Raw genomic sequence first — 26,801 nt, 5'->3', positions numbered from 1 at the left:
TTCTCATCTATTCACAGTGTCAGGGGGCCAGAGAGTAGAGGGGACCCGCACAGAGGAAAGGACTTTCACTAAGCAAGGCAGGCTAGTCCAGGAGTTTTTGACACCATGTTTCTACTCAGATATAGCTTTTAAAAGTGCAGCAGACATTAACTTCTCTCCTTACACACAAGGATGCTAAAAGAGGTGCATGAGTGGGGTGAGAGAAGAGCTCTCAGAACTTCCTGGGGAGCTGGGCTTTTTCCTTTTTTTTTTTTTAATTCTCACCTGAGGATATTTTCCCATTGATTTTTAGAGAGAGTGGAAGAGAGAGGAAAAGACAGAGAGAAACATCGATGCGAGAGAAACACATCGATTGGTTGCCTCCTGTGGGAGCCCTGACCAGAGCCCGGGCCGGGGAGGAGACTGTAACCAAGGTAAGTGCCCTTGACCGGAATCAAACCCAGGACCCTTTGATCCACAGGTCGATGCTCTATCCACTGAGCCAAACCAACCAGGACTGGGCTTTTCTTTTTCAAACTACACAGGCCCCACTGAAGCTTCCCCTTCTGTCCCCAGGGAGCTCCCCCTACTGTCCCTTGGGCAGCCTGACAACCTAGCACCACAGTCTGCCCTTCTTCATCTAGGTCTGAGAGGGGTGGGCACTGAATTTCTTTAGATACAACTGAAATTTTAAAAATTCTTTATGTTGACCCATCTAAATTTAATTTTTTTCTACTGTGTATATATAAAGACATAGATAAGATGAAATGCAAACTGGGAACATATTTGAAAATACGTATGAAAAACAAAGAATTAACATCGCTATGCAAAGAGCATGTGCAAATTAATTTAATATAATGTAATAAAACTAAATTTCCACAGAATGATTGGCAATGAACAGTAACATGGAATTCATAAGACATGAAAGCAAACAGCCCTCAAGAACTGAAAATAGCTTCACTAGTAATAAAAGAAATGTCAATTAAAAATAAAATATACTTCATTAGTCATATTGCAAATGTAAAATATAAATAATCCTGGGAAATGGGCTTTATCACATGACCTTGTTGGGACTATGACTTGTTATATATAGTGGAAGCAGAGAGGCAATATATTTAAAAATGTTGTGTCAGGTACAAACAGTTGTGTTAAATGACACCTATTTTAACATGGAATATTTTCAGAATGTCTTGCAGAGTGTTTTCTAAAATGTAAAAAAAGTAAAGTGATTCAATAATTCAACTGAAAAACCATAAAAATTAAGATGTGCTCTATAGAGTTTTAAATTACTTTTTCACTAAAGCAAATGCACAATCTCTTACCTAAAAGTCAATCTCATACCTATGCATCTTTAGTAACAAGGAATATTAGCTTTAAATGTCTGAAAATGCATTGAGTTTTATGAAGTATGGAAAGCAGGTGTATTGACAAAATTAGACCTTGTATAGTGGAAATCTGGCAACATTCTAGTTTTGGCATTGCATTTGTCATTGCATATGATAAGGTCTAGGTATTAGACTTACTAGTATTTACACACTGTATGTTTTTGACCTAGCTTGTCTGTCTTGCATTGCTTAAAGGAGCTAGCCCTGGGAAAGACTATTAGATTGTTTTATGCATTTTTTAAAAGCACATTAATCTATAATTTGTAAGTTTATAATGTTTTCCTTGGTAGTTTTAATTTTTGATTTGCACATATTTTTAAAATTTTTTTTTATTGATTTCGGAGAGGAAAGGTGAGGGAGAGAGAAATAGAAACATCAATGATGTGAGAGAACCATTGATTGGCTGCCTCCTGAATGCCCCCTACTGGGGGCTCAACCACTGAGCCATTCTGGCTATTTGCACATATTTAACAAGATTGCTTAAGACAAGAGGATGTGGATGTGTTGATAAGTGTGTCATAAGCTGTGCCTTACAGCAGACAGGTAATTCTGCTATTGACAAAGGCAGATTCACATTGGTTACTGAGCCGCGTCCAGCACGACCAGTGGTGAACCTGAGGGGATGATGGATTAAAGAAAACAGACAAGAGAATATAGCTGGAGCTAAGTGGGACACTATTCTCGGATGGAGAGACAGTACCACAGCCTGCAAGCCGAGTCTTTATTTTATAGTCAGATCCCACGAGGCAAAGCAAGGGCGTGGTCAAGATGTTTACAATGTTCTCATGGGTTTCGAATCTACTTGATTACATGTACCTGAGAACTCTATGGAGCTTTGTTTTGCCAGCACTTGTTGCACCTCCCACAGCCCACATCACTCAGTCACCTGGGACCACAGGTTCGGACCATAAGGTCAAGCTTACAACCATAGCCTTTGGCTATAATTGTACTGGGAGGGCTCTGCCCTCCAAGCTGGGACCTGCACGTGGCTTTGCCACGAGAGGACCGTGCCCTCTCATTAGTCCGAGGCTTGAACCTGCCCAAACGCTGTAGCCGCTCTCCACAGGTTACTTCATGAGTGCAGTTTCCATAGTGAAGAAACATCTATTTTGGATTACAAAGAATTTTTTTCTGATACATTCCAAACGAAGAGAAAAGGATACACTGGTAAAGTTCTATAAGGCACTTCCCTAGAACTGTACAGACATGACCAATTTTAGTTAACCAGGTACTTCAAAATGTGCTACTTATGTTTAACAGGCAGGAGAATGGAAACTTTAAAAAATATTTTTTGGAATTAACATGTTTTAACAAATTAGGAATTGATCCCAAGAATTTCAATAAAGGAATCACCAAAGACTCTCACCGTTGGTAACGGGAAAGCCGTCTCCTTTGGCACAGGTCCTCTTTGCTGGGTTTCCTTTTCCTACAATTCCCTAGCACGATATTTTAGTAGCTGCTGGTTTCATTTGGAGGCTAATAAAGTAATACTGTTGATTAAGAGGATTAAAGTCACTCTCCCCTTGGCTCCCATTCCTGCATGAATGAGTTGCATATATGAATGTAATCCAGATACGGAAAAGGCAGAAGCCAGAAAAAATAAGAACCACTGAGAAAGAAAGTGAGGAGAAAAAGCCAAGCTTGAATGAGAACTGTATTTGTGACTTTGCTACAAAATTTGTTACTGGAACATTTGGACAATTGTCAAAAAAATATGTCAGATTAACCTTTGGGGCACCAATAGACATTGCTGGTGTCTATGTCAAACTACCTAAGGTTTTTCCTTTTAACTATAGCAACAGACACTACTAGGCAAGTTTTTTCAACCTATTTTTGGTGCATGAACACCTTTGGTGAAGTTTCCTAACGTAATATTTTTAAATGCATACAATAAATAGGGTACTAGTTTTCTATTTATTGCTGCATAACAAATTACCACAAACTTAGTGGCTTACACCACACAAATTATTAGCTTACAGTTTGAAGGTCAGAAGTCTGAGAGAGGTCTTACTGGGCTCAGATGAAGGTGTTGACAGGGCTCATTCCTTTCTGGAGGATGTAAGGGAGAATCTGTTTCCTTGTCTTTTCCAGTAGAGGCCACCCTTATATTCCTTGGCTCATGGCTCCCTTTTTCCAACTTCCAAGTTTGCAAAGGCTGATCAAGTCCCTTGCACATCCCCCTCTCTGCCCACACTGGGAAAGGTTCTGTGCTTTTAAGAATGCATGGGATTAGATTGAACCCACCTGGATATCCAGGGTCATTTCCCACCCTGTGGTCCTTAACCTGAATCAAATGTGCCAAGCCCCTTTCACCACATAAGACAATATACCCACAGGTTCTGGAGAATAGGGCATGGGCATCTTTGGGGGCCATTATTCTACCTAATTAGGATAATAGTTAAAAATAATTATGTGGAAAAAATTATGTGATTAAGAATATGTTTGTCTTTATTAACACAGTAATAGTATCTAAAGCATCTTTAATAATGTCCATACAGTCAAGATGGTATTGGGCATAAATGACTTTTCAATATATCAGTAATGGCTGCAACAACTGTAATGAGGTATGAGAATATCTGTAATTTTTATTGGTGACAGAGTCACAGGACTTGCTATACAAATTGCTTTGTTGTTTACATTCACAATTGTAGGACATGATAAATTTTAGCAGATTAAAAGAGTAAAGACATGTCTTTCTTTTAGTCAAAATCACAGATCCTTCTTTGGCTTAAGAACCACTTAATAACAACAACAAAAAATCCTATTATCTTCAAGCTTTGCTTTTTCAGAAAACCTTCTTGAATATTTCTAGCTCCTCTTGGCCTCTTTCCCAACTCTGATTTTTCATTCTTTCCATACCCAGCAACAGCCTAAACCCTTGGTCTCATCTTTAATATATTTTTATTGATTTCAGAGAAGAAGGGAGAGAGAGAGAGAAACATTAGAGAGAGAATCATTGATAGGCTGCCTTCTGCATGCCCCCTACTGGGGACCAAGCCAGAAACCCAGGCATGTGCCCTGACCTGGAATTCAATCAAACTGTGACCTCCTGGTTCATGGGTTGATGTTCAACCACTGAACCACACTGGCCGGACAACCCATGTTCTGTTCTCTCTCAATCATTTGACATTTTATCATACATTGTCTTGGGATGCTAAATATCTTTTCCTGTGAATTTTTCTTACCACTCTGAAAAGCTTGGAATCTTTGTAAGTAGAAATGATACACATCTTTGTTTTTTTGGTTTTTTTCTTTTAGTGGGGCTTTAAGGGCTTTTAGGGTAATAATGAGTGAATGTCTATGATGCGATTCACCAATGAACCAATCATTGATTCCCCCTTGGAATTACATATACATTTTGGTAAAATGGTAAATTTCAAGAATGTGCTTGTTTAGCTGAGAGTCTTTTTGAACTAGGTCTCACAATAAGGTGTATTCCAAGAAAAGATTCTTGGTCTGAGAGTTGGAATTTTTTTCCTCCTTTTCTCTTCCAACAACCAGCTTTGAGATCCTGAGCAAGTAGCTGCATCTCTCCTGGGCTTCATTCTGTCCTTTGCAGAATGGAAGGGTTGGATTAGATCACCTCTAAGGGTCCTTCCATCTCTAAGAGTTCATGAACCAAAGAGTTTATGTCACCTTCATCAGCATTAATAAAATTTTTAACACTTCATTAGGACTAAATTCAAGTTTCCAGGATTATTCAGCTTCACCAAGTAGTTAAGAAATTTAAATGTTCAAACACTGAGACTTTCCTGAGGAGGTAAATAGTGACCAAATCAAACACACTCCTCATAAGATTCATTCCTTCTTGTCAAAAGACCCATTATATATTTTCCTTTTATGCTTTCTTTTGATCTTATCCACCTTAGTCTACTGGAATAAGGGGCAACTCAAATGCCACCCTCTCAGTGAAAGGTCCTGCTCCATCTTCCCTAATTTGGAGAAAATAAATTACTAAGTTTCAGCAGCAATTCATGAGTGTTTTCTTTTTGGCACTTAAAGCTATGCCTCCAATTATGTTTATTTATGCATGTCTAATCCCTAATTAGATTTGTGCAAATCTAATCCCTAATTAGATTTTAAGCTCCTGAGCAATAGAGAATTCTAATGAAACTTTGTGCCCTCAGGTTACTAGAATATAAACTTATCTTCTGATTTTCTTTGCTTATTGCTCCACATAATTCTAAAATTATTTTCAAGAGGATTACTATCTGATACATATATGGAGTGGGCAAAAGTAGGTTTACAGTTGTATGTGCAACAGTCTATTCTGTATTGTTATTAATTATTGTATTCTTTATTTGTACTTTCTCTTATTATTTCATACTCTTAATTATAATTTGTCTTTTAGGTAATGATGTCTGGTAATTTAACCTACTTTTGCCCACCCTTGTATATATAAAAAATCATCAAAATGTGTACTCTAAATACATAAAATTTCTGGTATGTCAAATTATACTTCAATAAAATTTTAAAAAAGTTTTAACTAAAAAAAAAAGGTGAGGGTAGACAGAGGAGTCAGATGGGAAAGTTTCTATCATTCCACCAGCCAAAGTGTAAAACTTTGAGGATAAAAAAATATATATATAGATAGCCCGGGTGTTGTGGCTGAGTGATTGAACATTGACCCAGGAACCAAGAGGTCACTGGTTCGATTTCCAGTCAGGGCACATGCCCAGGTTGCGGGCTTGATCCCCAGTGGGGGCCGTGCAGGAGACAGCCAATCAATGACTTCCTCTCTCATGGATGATTCTATCTCCCTACCTCTCTCTCTTCCTCTCTCTCTAAAAATCAATAAAAATATATTTTAAAAAATATAGATAAAACCTGTGATGGACTGAATCAGTGAAAATATACCTCTACATAATAATATTCAAAAAAGAGAAAAAAATTGTTACCATTTGAGGTGGTACTAGAACTTCAACTTTGAAAATTGATAACTAAAGAGAAAGAATTAAGCATTTATTCTGCCTTGCCAATAAGAACTGTATTTCAGAGTAACCAAATATTCCCATGTAATTAAAAAACAAAAACTCTCCTTTACAGAATAATGCTACTTAATAAATACAGAAGACAGAACTAAAAATATAATTTTACAAATCCAATTAAGTATTATCTCGGACAGAACATATCAATTGGTATTTTTGGTTTTTAAAAATCAAACATTATCTTAATGGTTGACAGGAAGCTGGACTTTTAATAATGCCAAAATAAAGCTTTAGCCACAGGAGGGAAACATAACTGAACAAAGGAGGAAGCAGAATGTGTTTATCCTGTTTCATTGGTCACCATTAGCATCATTAAGGCTGGGTCAACCAGATTTTAAATTACTGACATGACAAAACATAACAGTACATAATGGCAATCAACATGACCTATGCTATATGATAATTCTAACATGCTAAATACCTTTTCATGTAACTTCTTCACAAGAAATACTGGGGATAAAAAAGATCCCCAAATCCAAAGATATCTAGGTTGCATATCTAGAGATACAAAACTGGTCTAGTCTCTTAAACAGTGGGTGTCAGTTAAAAAAAAAAAAAAAAAAGACTGGGCTTGATTATAAAATAGACTTAGACATAACCAGATGAAATGTGAGGATGCGTCAGTTATAATGGTCATCTGAGCATCAATTCAGGAAATCTGAATATGTTCTGGGTATTAGATGAGACGAAGATTTACTAAAAAGGAAAGTAGAGATTCATTGCCTCAAAAAAACCCCTCACAGGTTATAAAACAGTATGTAAAGTATGATCTCATTCAGGTTAAAATGCACATAAACACACAGAAAGCATATGTATTACGGTGTTACTGCTGATTTTGCTATGGTTGAAATATAATTTTTTACTTTATTTTTATCTGTCTAAATTTTCTCATTTTCCACAATGAAGATAATTGTTTCTGCAATAATAAAAGGTTATTTTTAAAAATGAATCACAATATAGTTGTGGGCAAAAGTAGGCTTACAGTTGCATTATGACATTCTTTTGAGTTAATAAAGCTATTGTAATAATCAGAACCTGCATGTCTTTTTCAATACAAACAACTGCAAACCTACTTTTGCCCACCACTGTTTATCATATGCAGACACAAACCCATGTTTAACAAGATTCTCTATGTTATTCTACTGCAATACTGGGATTTTAAAAATAAATGGTACCAATAAACAATGAACTAATCTGCTAATCAAGCAGCTTGGAAAAAAGTTAGTCCAAGTTACTATAGCAAAACCTCTCAGGCTAATTAATTTCGAAAATATTTAAAATAACAGGGAATATTTATAAACAGTATCTCAAATGCATTTAAGAGAATCAGTAAGTATATCTACTCATTAAATGTATCTACTCACATTTAAATAACTAAAGGCATGCATGGGCTTTTTAAAATTATTATTATTCCCAGTATTTATCCCCTTTAAATTCAGCATCACAAAAGGCAGGTCTGTTGTTTTCAATCCCCACACCTGTAGAAATAAAATCTCCATTTATGAGAAAAACAGTCCGTAGATTATTTTTATATCATCCTATATAGAAATCATTCCAAAAAAAAAAGAAGCAAAGAAAAAAAGGAAGGAAGGAAGGAAAGAAGGAAGGAAGGAAAAAAGAAAGGGAGGAAAAGGAAACTACTGCACAAAGGAAAAAAATAGATTAGTTTTATTCAGGGTCATAAGAATCATTTTTAAGGGTTCAGTACACTAGTCACATTTTAATTGAGGAAATTCATAATAAACATTATTATTATATTTATGTTGAAGTCCACATAGTAATGCTTCCTGAAAGATGAAAGCTGTCCAATATCTTAAAAGAAAATGTTTAAAATAAATATTGTAAGTTTAAAATAAAAATAGTAATGTTACTTAAAATAAAAAGAAAAAAACCCAGGCTTGTCTGGGAAACTCAGGACTCCCTAGTAATGTGTTTCACTCTCTTCAAGATGATATTAATCTATTGCATCAGCTATTCAAGTCCTGCTTTCTCTCTGGACTTGCAGTCCATTTGCTGTCAGGCCATAGGCTCCAGTGTATGTGCTCATGCCCTGTATTCACTGCCTACCACCCAGTTATTGGAACACAGAGCCCAGATAATAGAAAAATCCAGCTGTTACACCTGTTAATGATAGGAATTGTGACATTGATTTGCCTAGTGACCTTGATAATGTGAAGTTAACTTAAAACATCTCACTGTAGTCATAACAATTTAACTGATGATTTACCTACATAGATGATACTTATTGTATGAAACTAGAGGTCTGGTGCACAAAACTCAAGCACTCAGGGCGGGGAGGGGAGGTCCCTCAGCCCAGCCTGCACCCTCTTGCAGTCCGGGAGCCCTTGGGGGATGTCCAAGTGATGGCTTAGGCACGCTTCCTGTGGGACAGCCATGAGCCCGGCTTCTGGCTGAGCAGTGCTCCCCCTGTGGGTGCGCACTGACCATCAGAGGGCAGCTCCTGCGTTGAGCGTCTGCCCCTGGTGGTCAGTGCACATCATAGCGACCAGTCATTCCACAGTTTTGGTCAATTTGCACATTAACCTTTTATTATATAGGATAGGTAATGTGTGCTTAGAAACTTTCAGTATTATCTGTGCAGCCTCAGGCAAATTTATTGCTCTGTGGTTGCCTCCTCACTTGTAAAACAGAAACAATGAGGCAAACAAAACCCACCTCTCAGGAATATTGGCAGGATTATATGAATGTGCATAAAATACTTAGAATAGTGCCTGGTATTTAGTAAGCACTCAATGATAGCTATTATATTACTACAAGAGGCCTGATGCATGAAATTCGTGCAAGGGGCTCAGCCCTCGCAACCACAGTGGCTTGCCTTTGCCCTCACAGCCCCGGCTTCCTCCATAAGGTCGTTCAGCTGTTTGGTATAATTAGCATATTACGCTTTTATTATTATAGATTAAAGTATCGCTTACTTGGAATTAGTCCTACTTAAGTATACTCCAATGAATGAGCTTTCCATCTCAACATTCCATGTAGACATCGGATTACAACCAACCAGATAAGCATATCTCCAATGAGGAGTGTCTTTGTATTTTGTGATCTCTTTTAAGGACAGAACTTTTCTACTGGTAGTTTATGGTCCAAACTAGATGACCTGATCCAGTTGTATTGGTTCATAATATGAGTAAAGTTTTTAAAAAGGGGAACATGGGTAGAGAGAGGATGCTGTGCAGATAAGCAAAACCCTCATTCCTACTGTTATTGTTCATTTAGAGTTCAAAATATTTGTGACAAAGCTGCAGAGTGTAAATTTCTTTAGAAAGAACAGCATATAACCTACCACATATGTACTGACCTCAAATTTCTAGAAGTACAAGCCATATATAGATCAATTCTATGATCACCTGAGGATGTTAATTTTCAAGAACTATAACTGGGGTCTTTTTCTTGGTGTAATCTTGAAGCCTGCAAACTTCCTTGGCCATGCTAACCATGGGAACTGTGGTTGGCTCTAGGTCAGTTCAGCTGTGATTTAGTGAGATGTCTGTGACAATCACTGCAGATGGAACTTATCTTATTTTTTCTCCCCCCCCCCGTGTGCACTGACAAAACAATGTTATCAAATAGTTTTACTTGGGATGGTCACAAGAACTTGGGAATATTGTACTCAGCCTAAACGTCAGTAGAATTTAGCAACTTTTTCCAGTTCAACTAATGAATACTCATTCCTGCCAGGTGTTCAGGTTAAAACTTGGTTCTCAAGCTTCTCTCCTCCGAAGCTCATTTCTCAGATCCAGTTGATCAGAAATACTGTGGTTCTACTTTAAAAAAAAAAAAAAAAAAAAAAAAAAAAAAAATATATATATATATATATATATATATATATATATTCAGAAACCAATTACATCTTATTACCTCCACCGCTACTCGTGACCTAAGCCATCAGAATATCTCAACTGTAATTACAGCACTACTCTTAACTGGGCTCCCACAGTAGTCAATATGATGCTTTTAAAAGTTGTCACATCAGATACTCTTCTGTTCAAAACCTCTTAGTAGCTCCCCATCTTGCTGAAAGTAAAAGCATATGGTCCTAAGCCTTCTAGCAAGTTCACAAGTCTTCCCACTTATACCCTCTGACCCCTTCTCTTGTCTACCTCTCTCTGCTAAGAATATCTTTGTCCTTCTTTCCTTCAAATGCCCTTCACAAATCTCAGAGGGAAAGCTGGGGTGGAGAGATTAACCAAATAATCTATATGCATAACCCATGGACACAGACAATAGTGTGGTGAAGGCCTGGGGAGTGGATGGGGGTGGGGTAGAGGGGTTAGTGGGATTAAAAAAAGGGACATCTGTAATACTTTCAACAATAAAGAAATCTTAAAAGAAAAACGAAAATAAAATGTCCTTCAGTGAGCCTATCCTATGTAAATATGCACACCTATACACACCTAAGTGTTTCCTATCCTATATTCTAGTTTTCTCCATAGCATTTATCAGCAATACAGTTCCTAGGTGATGCTGACGCTGGGGGTCCAGGGCCCACACTTAGAGGATGTTTCAGGGGAATCTGTCTTCTCTCAGACTCTCAATGTTTCTGATTTGGGTAGTGCTCAATTTTAGGGACTGCCAGACTACCTGAAGTGTTTTGTTTTTTTAATTTTTATTGTTGAAAGTATTACATAGGTCCTCCTTTTTTCCCCATTAACCTCTTTCAGCCCGCTCCCATCCTCCCCAACCCCTCACCACCCCATTGTCCAAGTCCATGGGTTATGCATATATGCATAGTAGTTCATTGGTTGATCTCTTCTGTTTCTTAAAACTCAAAAAGGTAGGCCCCACCCTTAGTTTCTGATAGGGTGGGACTGGAGGCAGGTAGGAACTGAGATTTGCATTTCTAACAATTACCCTTTGAAAACCACTGGTTGAATACATGATATACTTTTTATTTAATTTGTTACCTCTCATTCAAATATAAAGTCTATGAGGCAGTTTTTTGTTCCTCTTGTTTTCAGCAATTTCTTCATGCAAAAGATAATTGTCAGGTACAAAGTAGCTGCTCAATAAATACATGTTGAATGACTAACTGGAAATTTCCATCCTAGTGTTACATTAGTAAAGTTCTAACTTCGTCTTAGATTTTATAGGAAGAAGTACAAAGTTAAAAAATCTTTATAATTTAATCCCCATACAAGAAAACATTTTTAGGCAATAGGCCACAGAGACAACTGGGATCTCCTGAAATTCAGGAAATAAATTATTATTGACAATTTCTATTATTAATATAACATTAATGTTAACAACAATGAACATGTGTAGATTGCTACTATGGGCGGACTACTTGATGTATAGTCGCTCATTCAGCTCTCCTAACAAACTCTGAGGTGTCTGGTGGTGTTGCTTCCATCTTACAGATAAGGGCTGTCAGACCATGGCCCACTTATCAGGAGGCCCCAGCGTTCCCACACTGTCTTCTTCCCTCCTTCTTCTCCCAACTGGGAACAACAAAATAGAGTGTGAAATAAGAGGTGACAGTTTTTTTTTTTTTTCTTGTGTCCATACATATTAAGATTTGAATTAAAATTTTTACCTCTTTTAAGCACTAATAATCATTATAGCCACTTTTCTACTGCAATAAAGTTCTAAAAAAGTTTATCAGAGCACTGGATTTCTAGATATAAATATTGAATCCTACAAACTGCTGTAGGACTTTATTTGTGAAAGATATGAACATTAATCATGAGGCATGTTATTTGGGGCTTGTCTTTTCAATAATTTAGAACAGTTTATTCTGTCTGAATACTCATTCTATCAAACCTATACCACAGCATTGCAAGAAAAACTGAAAGACACAAATGATTAGGAGTTAATAATTCATTTTCTTTCAGATAGACTATGAGATCAGGAGTCAGCAAACTTTATCTTAGGGGGCCAAATAGTAAATATTTTAGACTTGTAGGAAATACAATTCTGCAGTCGTGGAGAGCAACCACAGATAAAACAAATGAATGAGTACGGTTTTGATTCAATAAAACTTTATTTGAACAACAGGTGGCCAAGCCATGGACCATAGTTTGCTGACCCATATGTTAAAGTATTTCAATCTTAGTGGAATAAATGGACCAGATACGTTACAGGTAAGTTTACCAAATTTCTCTCTCTCTTTTAAAGAAAATTGTGTCTTACTAAAGAAATATCATATTCCTGTAACTAAAAATAATGACTTAAAAATGACAATTCTAGCATGCAAATTAAAACAGACATTTGGCTCTGTAGTAAACTGAACTAGTGAAAAGAATCCTTGCATTTATTTCTTACACAGCACAAATGCAGGTGACACATTAAATCCAAAATTCCCCATAAAACTTATAAACCTAACAGCTGAAAATCTAATTTCTTATAAACTTCTGCATCATTCATAGCTATCACTCTAGAGAACCATTCCATAGCAGCAGAGGATAATCCTAACTTAAAGCACCAGGTTTCCAGGCATTACTAAAAAACTGTTTTTTCATTCTCTAATACATGCAGTCAAGCTGCCTATGAAGCAAATACCAATTCACCTTAAGCTTCAATGGATAAGGAAAAGCAGTTGGGAAACCAACATCCTTTTTATATCTAAAAGTGATTCTACCTCCTTATCTTGCTTCTTTTCCATGAACATTTAAACTTTTAACATAGTTATAACATGAATATAAATTGAATTTTGAACATAATCTCTTTCAGATTAATCTAACAGTTTAGGATGTTCGTATCTGTTTTATAAGTTTTGAGTAAAACAAAAAGCATGATTTCTAATCTGGAATGTTCTGGCCATCTTTATTAAAATTAAAATTTTATAGCAAAGTACTATGCTGTTTGTTCAAATTAGAAATTAAAATATTCTTTTAATCATGTAAATTAAGGTACAATGCTTATTCCCAATAATTTTTTTAGAACTGTATTTTCATTTTTTGATGCAGAGTTCAATGGGCATTTTTAGGATCTTGCTAACATCAGCCCGATACACTGAGATTACTGGATCCACTAAATGGGCAATAAAAACTGGTTGAGGCCACTGACGAATGCTTCAACAGGATCTGATACACAGACACAGGTTTCATTGTTATAGTCAATGGAACTGAAGTCTTCCTTAAAACTGTGCTCCTGACAGGCGGAAGATAGAGACTAATGGACTGTTAGTTCTTTAAGCCAAAAATGCATGGATGTGCCGTACAAAGGCTTTATTCTCTGCCTGTAGTCAGTAACTTGAGGGCCTTCTGCAGATTCTGCACAGCAGTGCTGACATCTTCGTATTGCAAAGCACTGCCAGCATATTTGCAGTATTTCTGAGCTCTAGCAAAGTCCTCGGGTGTTAGACAGATATCCCCTAGAAGAAAAGAATAATTAAGATATTTATAAGAATATAAAAAGTGTTCTGTTCAGGCTAGGAAACAAATTCAAGATTACAGAAAATATAGAAGGATTTTTTCAATCCCAGTTGTTTTTAAATAAATTTTCTCATGCTATTATTTTTTTATTACTAATATAAAGCACATATATACCAATACATAATAACTTACTTGAGCAAGATTTTCCTTTCAGAAGTAATAAACTAGAATTCTTTATATTTTGGAAAATTAGTTATAAAAAACTATACTCTGTGAAACAAGGGTAGCAGGTTTGGTGATTATGCTAGAATCACTCTGCCTCTCTTTTCATGGAACAATACACACAGACTAAACCATTCAACCCTCATTTGAACTGGAAATCTAACCCTCAATTTAAAGAGACAGGAATAACAAACTTTATGTGAAAATTTTACATAAGTTGTTTAACTTTCCTTTAAACATAAACAAAAATTTATCTTTTTGTGCCACCCATACAAAAACCTCTAAGGTTTAACATAAGTTTTATATAATTAAACTACACAACTTAGCATGTAAACCACCCTTACACTTTATTTCTCCAAAATGTATTTCCTCAGCAAGTTTTCCATTTACATGTGTGATTGATATGTGTAGAGCCCAACCTAATAATTTGGGTAAACTAACCATACTAAAAACATTTCATTCAATCTAGGATTTGAATATACCTGAATATATATTTCTAAAGATAAAATTAAATACTTTATCTTTTGAAATAAATACCCTTTTCCTTAGAAATGTTATGAGGATTCTAGGAGAACTGATCAGAAGGCTAGGGGCAGACTATAATAAACATAATATATTTTGTTACCCACTAAACCTAAATAATAATTATCCTGCAGTTCCTTAGATAATTTGGTCAGGCATGCCTCAGTTTTTTTGCTTGAAAATACCTACCAGATTCTTTAATGGTTTTCAACATATATTAAGAGGCTCTCGTAACTGAGATATACATACTTTCTAGGTAAGTGAGATACTTTTAAAAATTAAGTTTACTATAACTCTGGTCATTCTGTGTTTTAATATCCTATACTCCTATCTCAGGGCAATCTTTAAAAATATAAGGCATCCGCCCAGAATTTACTGGATTTGCTGGAAGAAATCCCTAATGCTCAGGACTAATCTTATTTTTACAGCATTAGCTTTAGCACTGTTTTGCTGACATATCACTTATTTATTAATCAGATAAAATGTGTATAGTGGCAAGAATTCAGTTACTATTTTAGGTTTATAAACTAACCTTATCCACCAATGATAAAACTATTTTAAAACACAAAGTATTTACTTTTCTTATAAAATAAATATTTCAATATTTATAAAATATGAATGAAAGTATTTTAACAAAAATGTAATTATATATATGTAATAAATGTAATAGATATGTATGAAAAGTTTGTAACTCAAAAAATAACTAGATAATAACCAACTTATGATTTAGATAAAAAATATAAGTTATAGACTTAGACAGACATGTAATTTATTTTCAACAATCAGAAGTATAAATAACTTATTAAGCCATTTCAAATAGTTACTTCTGGTATTTTGTAACAGTTTAGGCTTTCCCATTTTTTAAAAAAAAATAATATGTAAGTCATTAAATAAAACATTTTAATTAAAATTTTAAGTAAAAATAAAATCTGTCTCTTAATTATGACTCTTCTAAATTAGCATTTATTTAAAACCTAAATAGAGGAAGTGGAAAAGACATAGGAAGGAAAAACAGTTCAATTTCATTTTATTTGATTTTATATGAAAAATAGTAAATACTGCTTAATGTACCAAAATAAAAGTTGTCTTTTTCCTATCATTAAAATTTGCCAGAGCCCATAATCAGAACCAGACAGAGAGAATATTGTGGCCCTAAAAGTTGTTTAGAGGATTAGAGAGGTTGTTTAACATAATATCTCTTTTCTGAAATATGTGCTTTTAGGTTCCCGATGGCTTCAGACAAGACTGTCTGAACCACAGACCTGATTCTCCTTCACAGGGCAGGACAAGAACAGACACAGAAGACAGCTAGAGCTATCCATCAAGCTCCCTATTAGAGTGGAAAGAGAGCCTCGGTCAGCACGGAATCAAAGGCAACATTATTTGGTATAAAGAGAAGTCCCTGCATGCTAAGTTGGCATAAGCATCCATTTCCAAGGCTGAATTATCAAGTTTCCAAGGAATTAAACTTAATTGTAAATATTTCCAAAATGAGTCTTTAGGGATTCTTTCTTATTTAACCAGGTAGTTCTAGAAATTCATGTCAAGAACCCTGGATAATTTATTTGATCCTAATATACTCTATTATTCCCCGACTCAATGGATGCACAGACAGAATCGGAGGGGAACCCTCTGACCTGCAGTAAATCTTGGAGGTAACTGTAAAGCATAGTACTGTATACCTTCTATCCAGGCACTGCCAAAACATGCCACTTATTAATGGCAACAACAGCAGCAATGATTAGAGGTAGAGGTTTGTTACATCAGGTACTATGCGAATGCCTTTTAGATATTCGATTCTCAAAAAAATTTATAAGTTGTTATTCATATTCTAATACTATAGAGAGAGAGGTACACAAAGAAAAAAGTAAATACTGTGCCTCAAATACCCTTTCCAATTCCATTGTCCTCTCCAGAGATAGCCAAAAATTCATTACAAAAACATTTAAAATATAATAATACTAATGCACAAATATTATGTGTCTATTAAAAGGCAATACGTACTAAACACTAAAGAGAAAAATGTAACAGGGAGGGGGTATTAAAAGTACTAGAAGTGGTAGTGATAGATATGGTGGTTATGAAACCATTATTTATTTTTTTGAATTCTCTAGACTTTTCCTATGGATTTAAACACATATGTACACATAGGAGGATATAGTTTTGTTTTAAACTTTTTTGTTGTTTCCTAAACAGGGCCATACTATATAATGTTCTGCAACTTGAATTTTTATTTACTGTGTCTAGATCTTTTCACATGAGAGTTATCACATTCTTATTTATTTTTTCCATCACCATTTATCCTCTCTATGCACTCTTCCACCTCCACCCACCCCCTCCCCGCAATCAACCACACTGTTGTCCATGTCCTTGACTTCTCTTTTTTTTGCTCAACTGCTCCACACTCCATCCTTCCCTTCCCATTAGAGCTGTCTGCCTGCTCTCTATGAGTCCATCACTATTTTGCTTGGTAGTTCAGTTTTCTTGTGAAATTCCACATATTTAGTGAAATCATATGTTACTTGTCTTTCTCTGACTGGCTTATTTTACAGCATAATGTTCTCCAAGACCATCCATGCTGTCAGAAAGGGTAAGAGTTTCTTCCTTTTTTACGGCATAGTAGTATGCCATTATGTAAATGTACCACGGCTTTTTTTACCCACTCATCTACTGATGGACACTTGGGTGTGCACATATTAAAAAAAAGAATGTGACTGATGATGTGATCCAAATCCCATCCTTTCTTCATATGTGCACAGTATTCGTTAGTATAGAATAGATCATAAATGACTACTTTTCCATTAATAAGCATTTAAGATTTTCTATTACTATAAATGATGCTGACATAAATATTTCTGTAAATACATTTTATGCTCACATCTAAGTATATTTTAAAAATAGATTCTTAAAAGTATAATAGCTAGGTCAAAAAATTATATTTTCCATTCTGATACTGACATAATGCTAATGAGAAAAGCTTTACCAATTTATAGTCCCACCAACAGCACATAAAAGTCATTCTTTGTTTTCAATAACATTATAGCTTATAAATCTTTAAAATATTTTTGCATCTATTTAAATGTATAGTCACCAACATAGTCTTCAGTGCTTGGAGACACCATTACCTTCAGTAGAGAGTGCACTGTGCTCCAACCTCTCATGTCCCCTTTCATTAAATTCTGAACCAACTATAAATAAATCTTTTTGATGTCATACTAGTAAACCAAATGAATGCAGAATTAGAGGAACACATGTAATCAATTCATGTTATGTTCATAATACCAGCATGGTAGATGTGTCACCCCCTCCCATGGCCCTTCTAAATAAAGCTCTTCTAGTTCCACAACTTAGAGGCAGGTAGCTTAATGGCCAGTTTCCATTAACACTAGGAGAATCGAAAAATCATGTGGGAAACAGACCGGCAGACATAGTACCAGGGGAAACACAAACTCAAACTCAGTAATAAAATTAAAAATAGTAGAGCAAGGTGTTCATTCTAAATAAAGAGGACTAAATCCCATCAGACATATGACAATAACTGAATGAGAAAGACCAAAAGAAAATGATAAATTTCAGAGGGAAGGTGCGCATATGTATAACCCATGGACAGACAATGATGTGGTGAAGGCCTGGGGACGGGTGGAAGCTCAGTGGAGGGAGTCAGTGAGGAAAAAAAAAAGGACATCTATAATACTTTCAACAATGATAAATTATAAATACATAAATAAATAAAAAGAAATTATAATAAAACAAAACAAAAACACCACCATGGACTGGGGGGAAATAACAGAAATGCATAAGTAGCAAAGATTAAAATCAACAAACAGTGAAGGCATGTGCCGGGGGGTAGGAGAAGCGGGGGGAAGGTCAATGGGGGAAAAAAAGGAGACATATGTACTACTATTTGTAATACTTTAAATAATAAAATTTAAAAAAATCAACAAACAAATCACCTAGCCCCGTGGTCGGCAAACTGAGGCTCGCAAGCCACATGCGGCTCTTTGGCCCCTTGAGTGTGGCTCTTCCTAAGCCTTAGGAGTACCCTAATTAAGTTAATAACAATGTACCTATCTATATAGTTTAAGTTTAAAAAATTTGGCTCTCAAAAGAAATTTCAATCGTTGTACTATTGATATTTGGCTCTGTTGACTAATGAATGAGTTTGCCGACCACTGACCTAGCCTATGAAACAACCAATCAAAATAATTATCCTCAGAGATTTTTATTTTAAATTAGTTTCTCATCCTAGATAATCTGATCACTCAGTACAGATGAGAAATATAATCATAACACATGGCAATCTTTTTTAAAAAAATGTTTAATCTTGCCTGAGGATATGTTTTTATTGACTTTTAGAGAAGAAGGGAGAGGGAGGGAAGGGGAGAGGGGGAGAGAGGGAGAAGAGGAGAAGGGGAGAGGGGGTGAGGGAGAGAGGGGGAGAGGGAGAGAGAGAAACATCGATGTGAGAGAAACACTGATTGGTTGCCTCGCATACCTGCCCACACCTGGGATAAAACCTGTAACCACTTATGTACCCTGACCAGAAATCGAACCCACAACCTTTTGGTGTACAGGATGATGCTCCAACCAAGCCACCAGGCCAGGGCAACACATGGCAATCTTGAACTAAACTAATCTTAGCTTCCATGATATCTTTGGCTACATGTTTGTGCCACTACATTTATACAGTATAAAGAAAAGGAACTGTAAAAGAAAAAAAAAGTAAATGCCTTGAGATTTAGGTATTTTTGATAATATGAAACAATCTTGATTCATTAGAGAATCTAGTGAACATGGCACTCAAAGAAATGTGTTTCAAATTACCTGAACACTCCTAAGGTAAAATTACAAAACAATACCCCCAAACAAAAGACACATTATAACTTATAAAACACTCAGCTGACTTACCCTGGGAAACTGTATTGAAAAGTGAAGGATCAATGGCCGGAATAGTTTGTGGAGTAGGTTGAATAGTATTACTTGTTACACCTGCAAATCAGAAAACCACAAATGGGTATTAAAGTTTCATACCTCTTAATTATCTAGTAGGAAAGCACTTAAAGCATTATGGAGGAATTGCATCACTTCACTTCCTTGAAACCTTAATGAATTCTAAATTGATAAAGTTATTTGATGTTGGAGGCTGGTGTAGAAAATATGCAGGAAAATACATTTAGAGTGTTACGTACATAGTATTGGTTACACATTTCCTATTATGTAGTTTGTCATATGTAATACTTCAATTTGCTTCTCAATTATAGCTTACCAAATATCTGTAAAAGTAATAGAAGCCTTCCCACCTTTTAATTTCTTAGTCAATTAAATAATTTGGGGACAAGGTGGGATGTAATTATGATTTAATTTACCTTACAGGGCAAGTCCCATTTCACCACTCTGCATGAAATAAAGATCATATGTTCCAAATTTTCCAGTTAACATTCACTGAATATAACATATTCACTGAATATAACAGCCATAAAAAAATTCTAATAGGAAGTCAAAACTTATTGCTTATTGGCTAATAAAGAATATCATCTTTTTAAAAATACATATTTTTATTGATTTCAGAGCGGAAGGGAGAGAGAGATAGAGAGAGAAAGAAACATCAAAGAAGAGAGAGAATCACTGATCGGCTGCCTTCTGCACACCCCCTACTGGGGATAGAGCCCGAAACTCGGGCATGTGCCCTGACTGGGAATTGAACTATGACCATCTGGTTCATAGGTCAATATTCAACCACTGAGCCACACCAGCCGGGCACTAGCATTCTTGATAAATGCTAAGTAATATAATAGAATTGAAGATTACTAATCACCTAAAATATAACACAAATTGTTAAAACTTCCCAGAGGGACTTACATGATCCAATCAGCAAGCAAGCAAATGAAGAAAAAAGTTGATTACTCTAAATCAATAAATCAGAAAACAGGATTCATTTCCTCAAGCTAATAGATTAAATTTGAATAGGCAATTTGTAGTAAGTATAAAATGGGAAGACAATGTAATAAAAAGAAGAAAATCGAAGGAAGAAAATAAACTAGGAAGTTTCTAAAAAAAACACCAAAAAACAAAAAACATAGCCAATGAGAGTTCTAGCATGATGGTTTTAAAAAGGTTGACAAAATTTAAAATAGTATTCAGATCTAAGTTTTAACTTTGAAGGGCCTTCTCATTACCAACCCAAAAGAAAAATGGCTTAAATATATACTATTTTATCTCATTTAATTTTGATTTAGTGCAAATTAGTTTCATTTTACACCTTTGGAACTACTAAATCATGAAAATATTACTTTTTAACTAAACACTGAACTAATAAAAAAATAAAAGTACAAAGGGATACAGATAAAAAGTCAAGTATAATTTTTAAAGAGTAAAAAAAAAATGTGCATGAACAGCCTACTTTTTATTCCTACTCTAGGCCATTTTAGGGCTACCACCAGTTTCTAGGGCACCCTTCCATGCACATACGAGCATGTGTGTGCCCAGTCCAATGTACGTGTGTATAAAAATAAGTGATCGACAGCTTTCTCATTGATCCATCTAGGTATCAATGCCATTCCTTGCTAAATAACTCGTGTTTCTGCCGAAATTAAAGTCCTCCAAACAAATCCCTTTCTCTATGGAGAAGGCATACACTTTATGGTCAGCATTCTGCATTAATTTTTAAAAATGGAGGAAAATACATTTGATCATATTTCTTTATGATCAAGTAGGCAATATTAATTTATAAGAACAAAAGAGACAGGGAGAAAATGTAGCTATGTAGTAAAATTTTATTTCAGTAATATTTTAAAAATAGGTAATTTGCATTTTATTAAGGACTTCTGGTCAATCATTCAACTAAGACTTGAACTGACAACACAGGCTGTGCAACATGCCTCCTACAGCAGTCAGGAGATGCTGCATCTCGTCTGTCTTGACACACATGAGCCAAGTCCTGTCCTCTTGGCAACCATCGTAGAATGTTGCCATGGAGGCATAGCATACTGGCTCAATACAAGTGCATAAATAACAGTCAAATTAGGAAAAAAAAAATTTAAATTTATGTTTATTATTTTTTGAGATGCCCAAATCTAGTATTTTTCCCTTTTTTTCTGATTTGGAAAGGTATCATTTGTCAATTCACAAATGGGTTGCAGGCCCCAAGACTGTAGTATGTGTGTGGGAATAAACATTCCTGGGGGATGTTTCTACTTTTTAACAAAAAAGAAGTATTAAAAAGTAACTTTGGGTTAATTTTTAAGTAGATGGCTGCATATCCCATTAGATAGGATTAATACACATTAAAAAATTAAAGATCACAAAATTTCTAATTAAGTATGAGAAAAAAGGGTGTTGGTTAGAAAATTAAAGAAGACTGTCCAAAAAGTATAATTAAACAGAAAGCTGAAATGTAGCATTTGGAGCAACAAATAGGCAGAAAGACATGTTATCTATGAGGAACACACTAAGTAGAGAAAAGAGAGGAGGACTGGGTTGAATAAAACTTCAGTATAATCATGGAAAATAGCATTGATACAAATGATTAGGCGAGAATATAAACAACTTTGAAAACTGTATAGAAGAACTCAAACGCAGTACTTCTGACATTTAGAAGAACTACAATAAAAGAACTAAGTTTTTGATCTAAATATGAGGTGAGCTGCACTTATAATTAAAAGGCTGGCATTAATTATAAAATTGTGACTTAATCTATTTAGATTTTTCACTGAGATCTTCCTCTATATTTATCAACTGTAAAGTGATGTTTCAAAAGGAAGAAAACAGTACACTGTATTGCCCATATCTGATATTATAGTGATTAAAGCCCAAGAGCAAACGCAGGTCCTCTTTAAACAATCACTATCCCTGCTCTCGTTGTACCCATTACTTTCTTGTGGAAGAACTAAAAACTGTATATTAGCACATACTATTCTTTTCAGCTATCTTAAGGATTTCCTTTTGATAAAAGTGCATCCTGGACCTTTATATGGGAGAAAGTAAATCATTCTTAAAGTGAGTAAGAGGGGAAACATCTGCTATATTTATAAACTAAAAATTTTATTTCAGTTTCTATTAGGCAACTATAATGGATTTAAAAAACTGTTTTAAATATAATAGAAAAAAATTCCTCCAGCGAAGAGAAGATTCCAACATCTCAAATCAATCTTAGGAGTAAATATATATCAAAAAGTAGGTTTTTATTTGCTAGAATATTAGCTCCTTGGGGGAAGGGACAAAAAAGGCTCCAAAAACACAAAATCAGAATGACTTGGGTTCAAACTCTAGTTCTTTACTGACTAAGTATGTTTGTATTTTAATTTTCTTGAGATAACTGCTTAATTTGTTTACTATTAGTAAACTAAGGACAACAATATCCAATACAGTTTCTGTAAGAGTAGATTTATAAAAGCTGTTAATTATATAAATGCTAAGCCTATGTAAAAAGATAGGACCTTATTCCTAATAGAAGATTACCTCCTAATATCGATCTTTATGTGATGCATATTCTAAGCAGATTTTGTCTGTTAGTTTGAACATATGAAACTACAATATTCTATCACTTTTGTTGAACAAAAATAGCAATTTCATGTGGTTCAAAATTATAGAGCCCTTCTATTGGAAGTATATGTTCCCTTGCATATGTACATATAGGACGTCTACAAATAAAATATGTATGTATGTATTGTCTAAAGCAATACCCGTTAGGCAATCTTTTTAAGGTCATAGCCTATCCCCAAAAGTGACACTTCCTTTGATTCACAAAATGATTTTAAGTGTTCATTAACTTGCTATTAAATATCCTGTCTTTCTTTGGCATAGAAATAGGAAGGAAGAGAAAAAAAAGAAAGGAAGCTAATTTGCTGAATATTAAGTTTGTGATAGGCACAGTACTAGTCAAATTTATTCTTTTTCTCCTTTAATAATTAAAACCACGAGAAATATGATTAATTTCATTTTAGAAAGAAGAAAAACCTTCATCAAAAGAAGATAAATAGTAGTTGAGTTTGTGGTTTAGCAAGGGGAAGAAACTAATAACCAATACTATTTGACTCCAAATGCATTTATTCTCTTTTCACTCTTCTGTAGAGCTGCTTGTGACTGAGCTCTTGATTAGTGTTTAAATTTAGTAGTATAACTCAGACAGTACTCACCTAAGAATAATATGTCTAAAGCAGCTGGTTTTGCTTACATTTTCTACATAAATTTTCAATAATTCTGAAAGATGAAATATTTAAAAGAGTGCTCTATAAAATTTTACTTACAAACTAATTCAAATTGGTTTGCCTATTAATATTATTGCATGATAATAAAGCAGTGAAAAGGCAGGACAGGTAAAATATACAGAATGATGACACAAAAGAGATCAGTGTTAAAATTATTCCTTTCATTAATACTGTTAAAATTATTATCAATATTTGTAGATACGCTGAGGCTGACAACTAAAAGTCAATGAAGTAGTGGTGTGCTATATAGTAGAAATGGTAGAAATCAGGACTCAAAGGATGACTTTCATTTTATCAATTAAATGCTTTGAAATGTTAGTATAGTTTACTACCACAGATTAACCTTATGCTGAAATAAAAGTTAAACTTTAAGAACAATTTTTATTAAAAAATGAAAATAAGTTAAAAATTTAAACTATGGTTTTAAATACCTTTCTATCTGGAAGTAGGGTTGATGCTATATTAACAATACACATACATAGAAGAGTATCTCTTTGCAACTTATAAAAATATCTATATCTACTCATATTAACTTATTGGAGGCTAGTTTTGTCAGACTATTTTTCTATGAAAATAGACATACAATCCTAAATTATTCCAATATATTAGCTATCACTTCCCTTCCTTGTTTTTAGTCACATTTTTGTAATCCTAAAAAAAAAAAAAAATGACCCAAAGCCTCTCCTTTTACTAGTCTGTGATTCCATTGCTACTGAGATTCTGTGCCTCTCCTTCATCAATAACCCATGTAGAAGGCAGAGCAGGGTCCTAAGGAAATGAGACAGGAAAAATGGAGTCTTGCTATCATAGTGGGATGCTGACGGACACATCTACACTAATAAAAGACAAAGATGCTAATTGACTGTACCTTCGCTACACCCCAAGCCATGCCCACCAGCCAATCAGAGCAACCATATGCAAATTAACACAACCAAGATGGCGGCCGGCAGCCACAGAGCTGGAGCAAGGAGGTGACTTGGTTGCCTGGGTGATGGAGGAAGCCAAGCTTCCTGAGCCAGCTGTGGCCTCCGCTCTTGGCAACAAAGTTTCAATTATATAAGACAAATAAATCCCAGATACCTGCTGGCTGAGGACAGTGGTCACCTGCAAACAGCCATCAGCCCCTCACCCAGGCTGGCCAGGCACCCCAGCAGGACTCCCCACCCTGAAGGGGCTGTGGCCAGCCTGCAAATGGTCCTTAGCCCATCACCCAGGATGGCCAGGCACCCCAGGGGGGACCCCCACCCTGAAGGGGCTGTGGCCAGCCTGCAAACAGCCATCAGCCCCTCACCCAGGCTGGCCACCCACTCCTATATAATAAAAGGGTAATATGCAAATTGACCCTAACAAAAGAATGACTGGGAATGACTGGTTACTGTGACACACACTGACCACCAGGGGCAGATGCTCAATGCAGGAGCTGCCCCCTGGTGGTCAGTGCGCTCCTATAGGGGGAGCTCTGCTCAGCCACAAGCCAGGCTGACGGCTGCCAGTACAGCGGTGGTGGTGGGAGCCTCCCGCCTCCTCAGCAGAGCTAAGGATGTCCGACTGCAGCTTAGGCCTGCTCCCCGCTGGCAAGTGGACATCCCCCGAGGGCACCCGGGCTGCCAGAGGGATGCCTGACTGCCAGCTTAGGCCCAATCCCCTAGGGAGCGGGCCTAAGCCAGCAGGTGGTCATCCCCCGAGGCGTCCCAGACTATGAGGGCACATCCCCCTGAGGAACGCCCCCGAGTGCACAAATTTTTGTGCACTGGGCCTGTAGTACAGTGGGGCCTTGACTTACAAGTTTAATTCATTCCGAGACCGAGTTCATTAAGGAGCTCGTTAACTCAAATTACTCTGTCAACTCAATGCAAAAAATCGGCCGAGAGACAGCTGGTATCTCAAAAAACTCATTAGTCGGGACAATCGTAAGTCAAGGCCCCACTGTACTATATAAAACCCCCCTCACTTCAGTGCTACTCTTAAACAACATTAAAGGGGAAAGAGTGGGAGGGGAAGAAAAAGAAATGAACAACACACATAAAAGCATAGAAGCTATTCTTATTAATAGAACATAAAGTCAATGTAATCAAAACATTTAAATGTTGTCATTCTTATAAAACTAAAAACACAATTGATATTAAAAAACTTCAATAAAAAGAATTTAATGTGTGTTTTTTTGTAGGTCAAAATGGAATTAAAAGATCTTATCATGCTCGATGACTATCATTATGTAGCACAGATATAAGTGCAGCTCTTATTTATGAAAGAAGAGTTCCAAACTTTTTGAGTTTCATTTTCTACCTGTGCTGTGAGGCACTTCTGCTGGTGTATTTGCTGGGGCATGTGCACCAGGAGGAATCTGTATTCCAGTATAGTTGCTCGAAGGCATGTTGCTGGGGTCATAAGTTGAAGATGATGGCTGAGGTGGCTGAGTGGGCAGGGAGGTGGCTCCAACATCTTCATTTTCTTCAACATCTATTATAGAAAATATGTGCAATGTTAAACTAGGTATTTTGAAATAAAAATGCTGAATATTCTTATTTTGCTATACAAGCATGGCAGACCTTTAAATGCAATTTTATTTAAGGTTGTTGATAAGCAGGCTCTATCTTTAAAAATTATGGTTTTAAATATTTTCTAAAAGTTATGCCTGGCAATATGATTACCACTTCTTTTAATTCTAATTCCAATTCTATAAAATCTTTGCATATAGTGTATTTTTTTCTAAAAATAAACTTCCTTTAAACTCACTCTTTAAACATAAAAAAGTGACATTTTTGGCAAAACATGTCACATTTATGCTACCCAATGAGAACTCTATTTTCTTTCAGCTGCCCTATTAAATGACTGTGTGTTTGCTGTCCAAATTATTAAGTTAATCAACAAAAACAAAGAAATAAAATTTCATATTTAGCTATCTATAATGAAAGGAGTAATAAGAGACTTGTGTTGATAAGTTTTAATATGTAGACTTCAAAATGTACTAACTATCATTAGCTAAATTTGAAAACTACTTTGAGAAAATTAAATTTTGATAGTGTATTTAAAATGACAATCACTTTGGAGAATCTTAGTAATTTAAAATAAAATAAATATAAACTAGAACTACAGATCTCTGAAATAGATTTGTTTCCTATTAATTTTAAAATATTTTTTGTCTCATTATAAACATACTAGAGG

General features: G+C 35.5%; 1 protein-coding gene across 4 annotated transcripts in view; it reads right to left on the bottom strand.

The window, feature by feature from the left end:
* Positions 1-12,334: 12,334 nt before the first annotated feature.
* The window catches only part of VTA1 (vesicle trafficking 1), a 45,458-nt gene continuing 30,991 nt past the window's right edge, over positions 12,335-26,801 (bottom strand). For all 4 annotated transcript variants that reach the window (XM_036316848.1, XM_036316850.1, XM_036316851.1 and 1 more), the window contains 3 exons: positions 25,923-26,096; positions 19,339-19,419; positions 12,335-13,685 (listed from right to left, as the gene is read on the bottom strand). In XM_036316848.1, the coding sequence (XP_036172741.1) occupies positions 13,540-13,685; positions 19,339-19,419; positions 25,923-26,096 (401 nt within the window). In that variant the 3' untranslated portion in view covers positions 12,335-13,539. The remainder of the gene's footprint in view (positions 13,686-19,338; positions 19,420-25,922; positions 26,097-26,801) is intronic.

The sequence above is a fragment of the Myotis myotis genome, unplaced genomic scaffold (assembly GCF_014108235.1).
Source record: "Myotis myotis isolate mMyoMyo1 unplaced genomic scaffold, mMyoMyo1.p scaffold_m19_p_7, whole genome shotgun sequence".
In the NCBI taxonomy this organism is placed as follows: domain Eukaryota; kingdom Metazoa; phylum Chordata; class Mammalia; order Chiroptera; family Vespertilionidae; genus Myotis; species Myotis myotis.
This window is presented reverse-complemented; position numbering and strand designations above follow the sequence as displayed.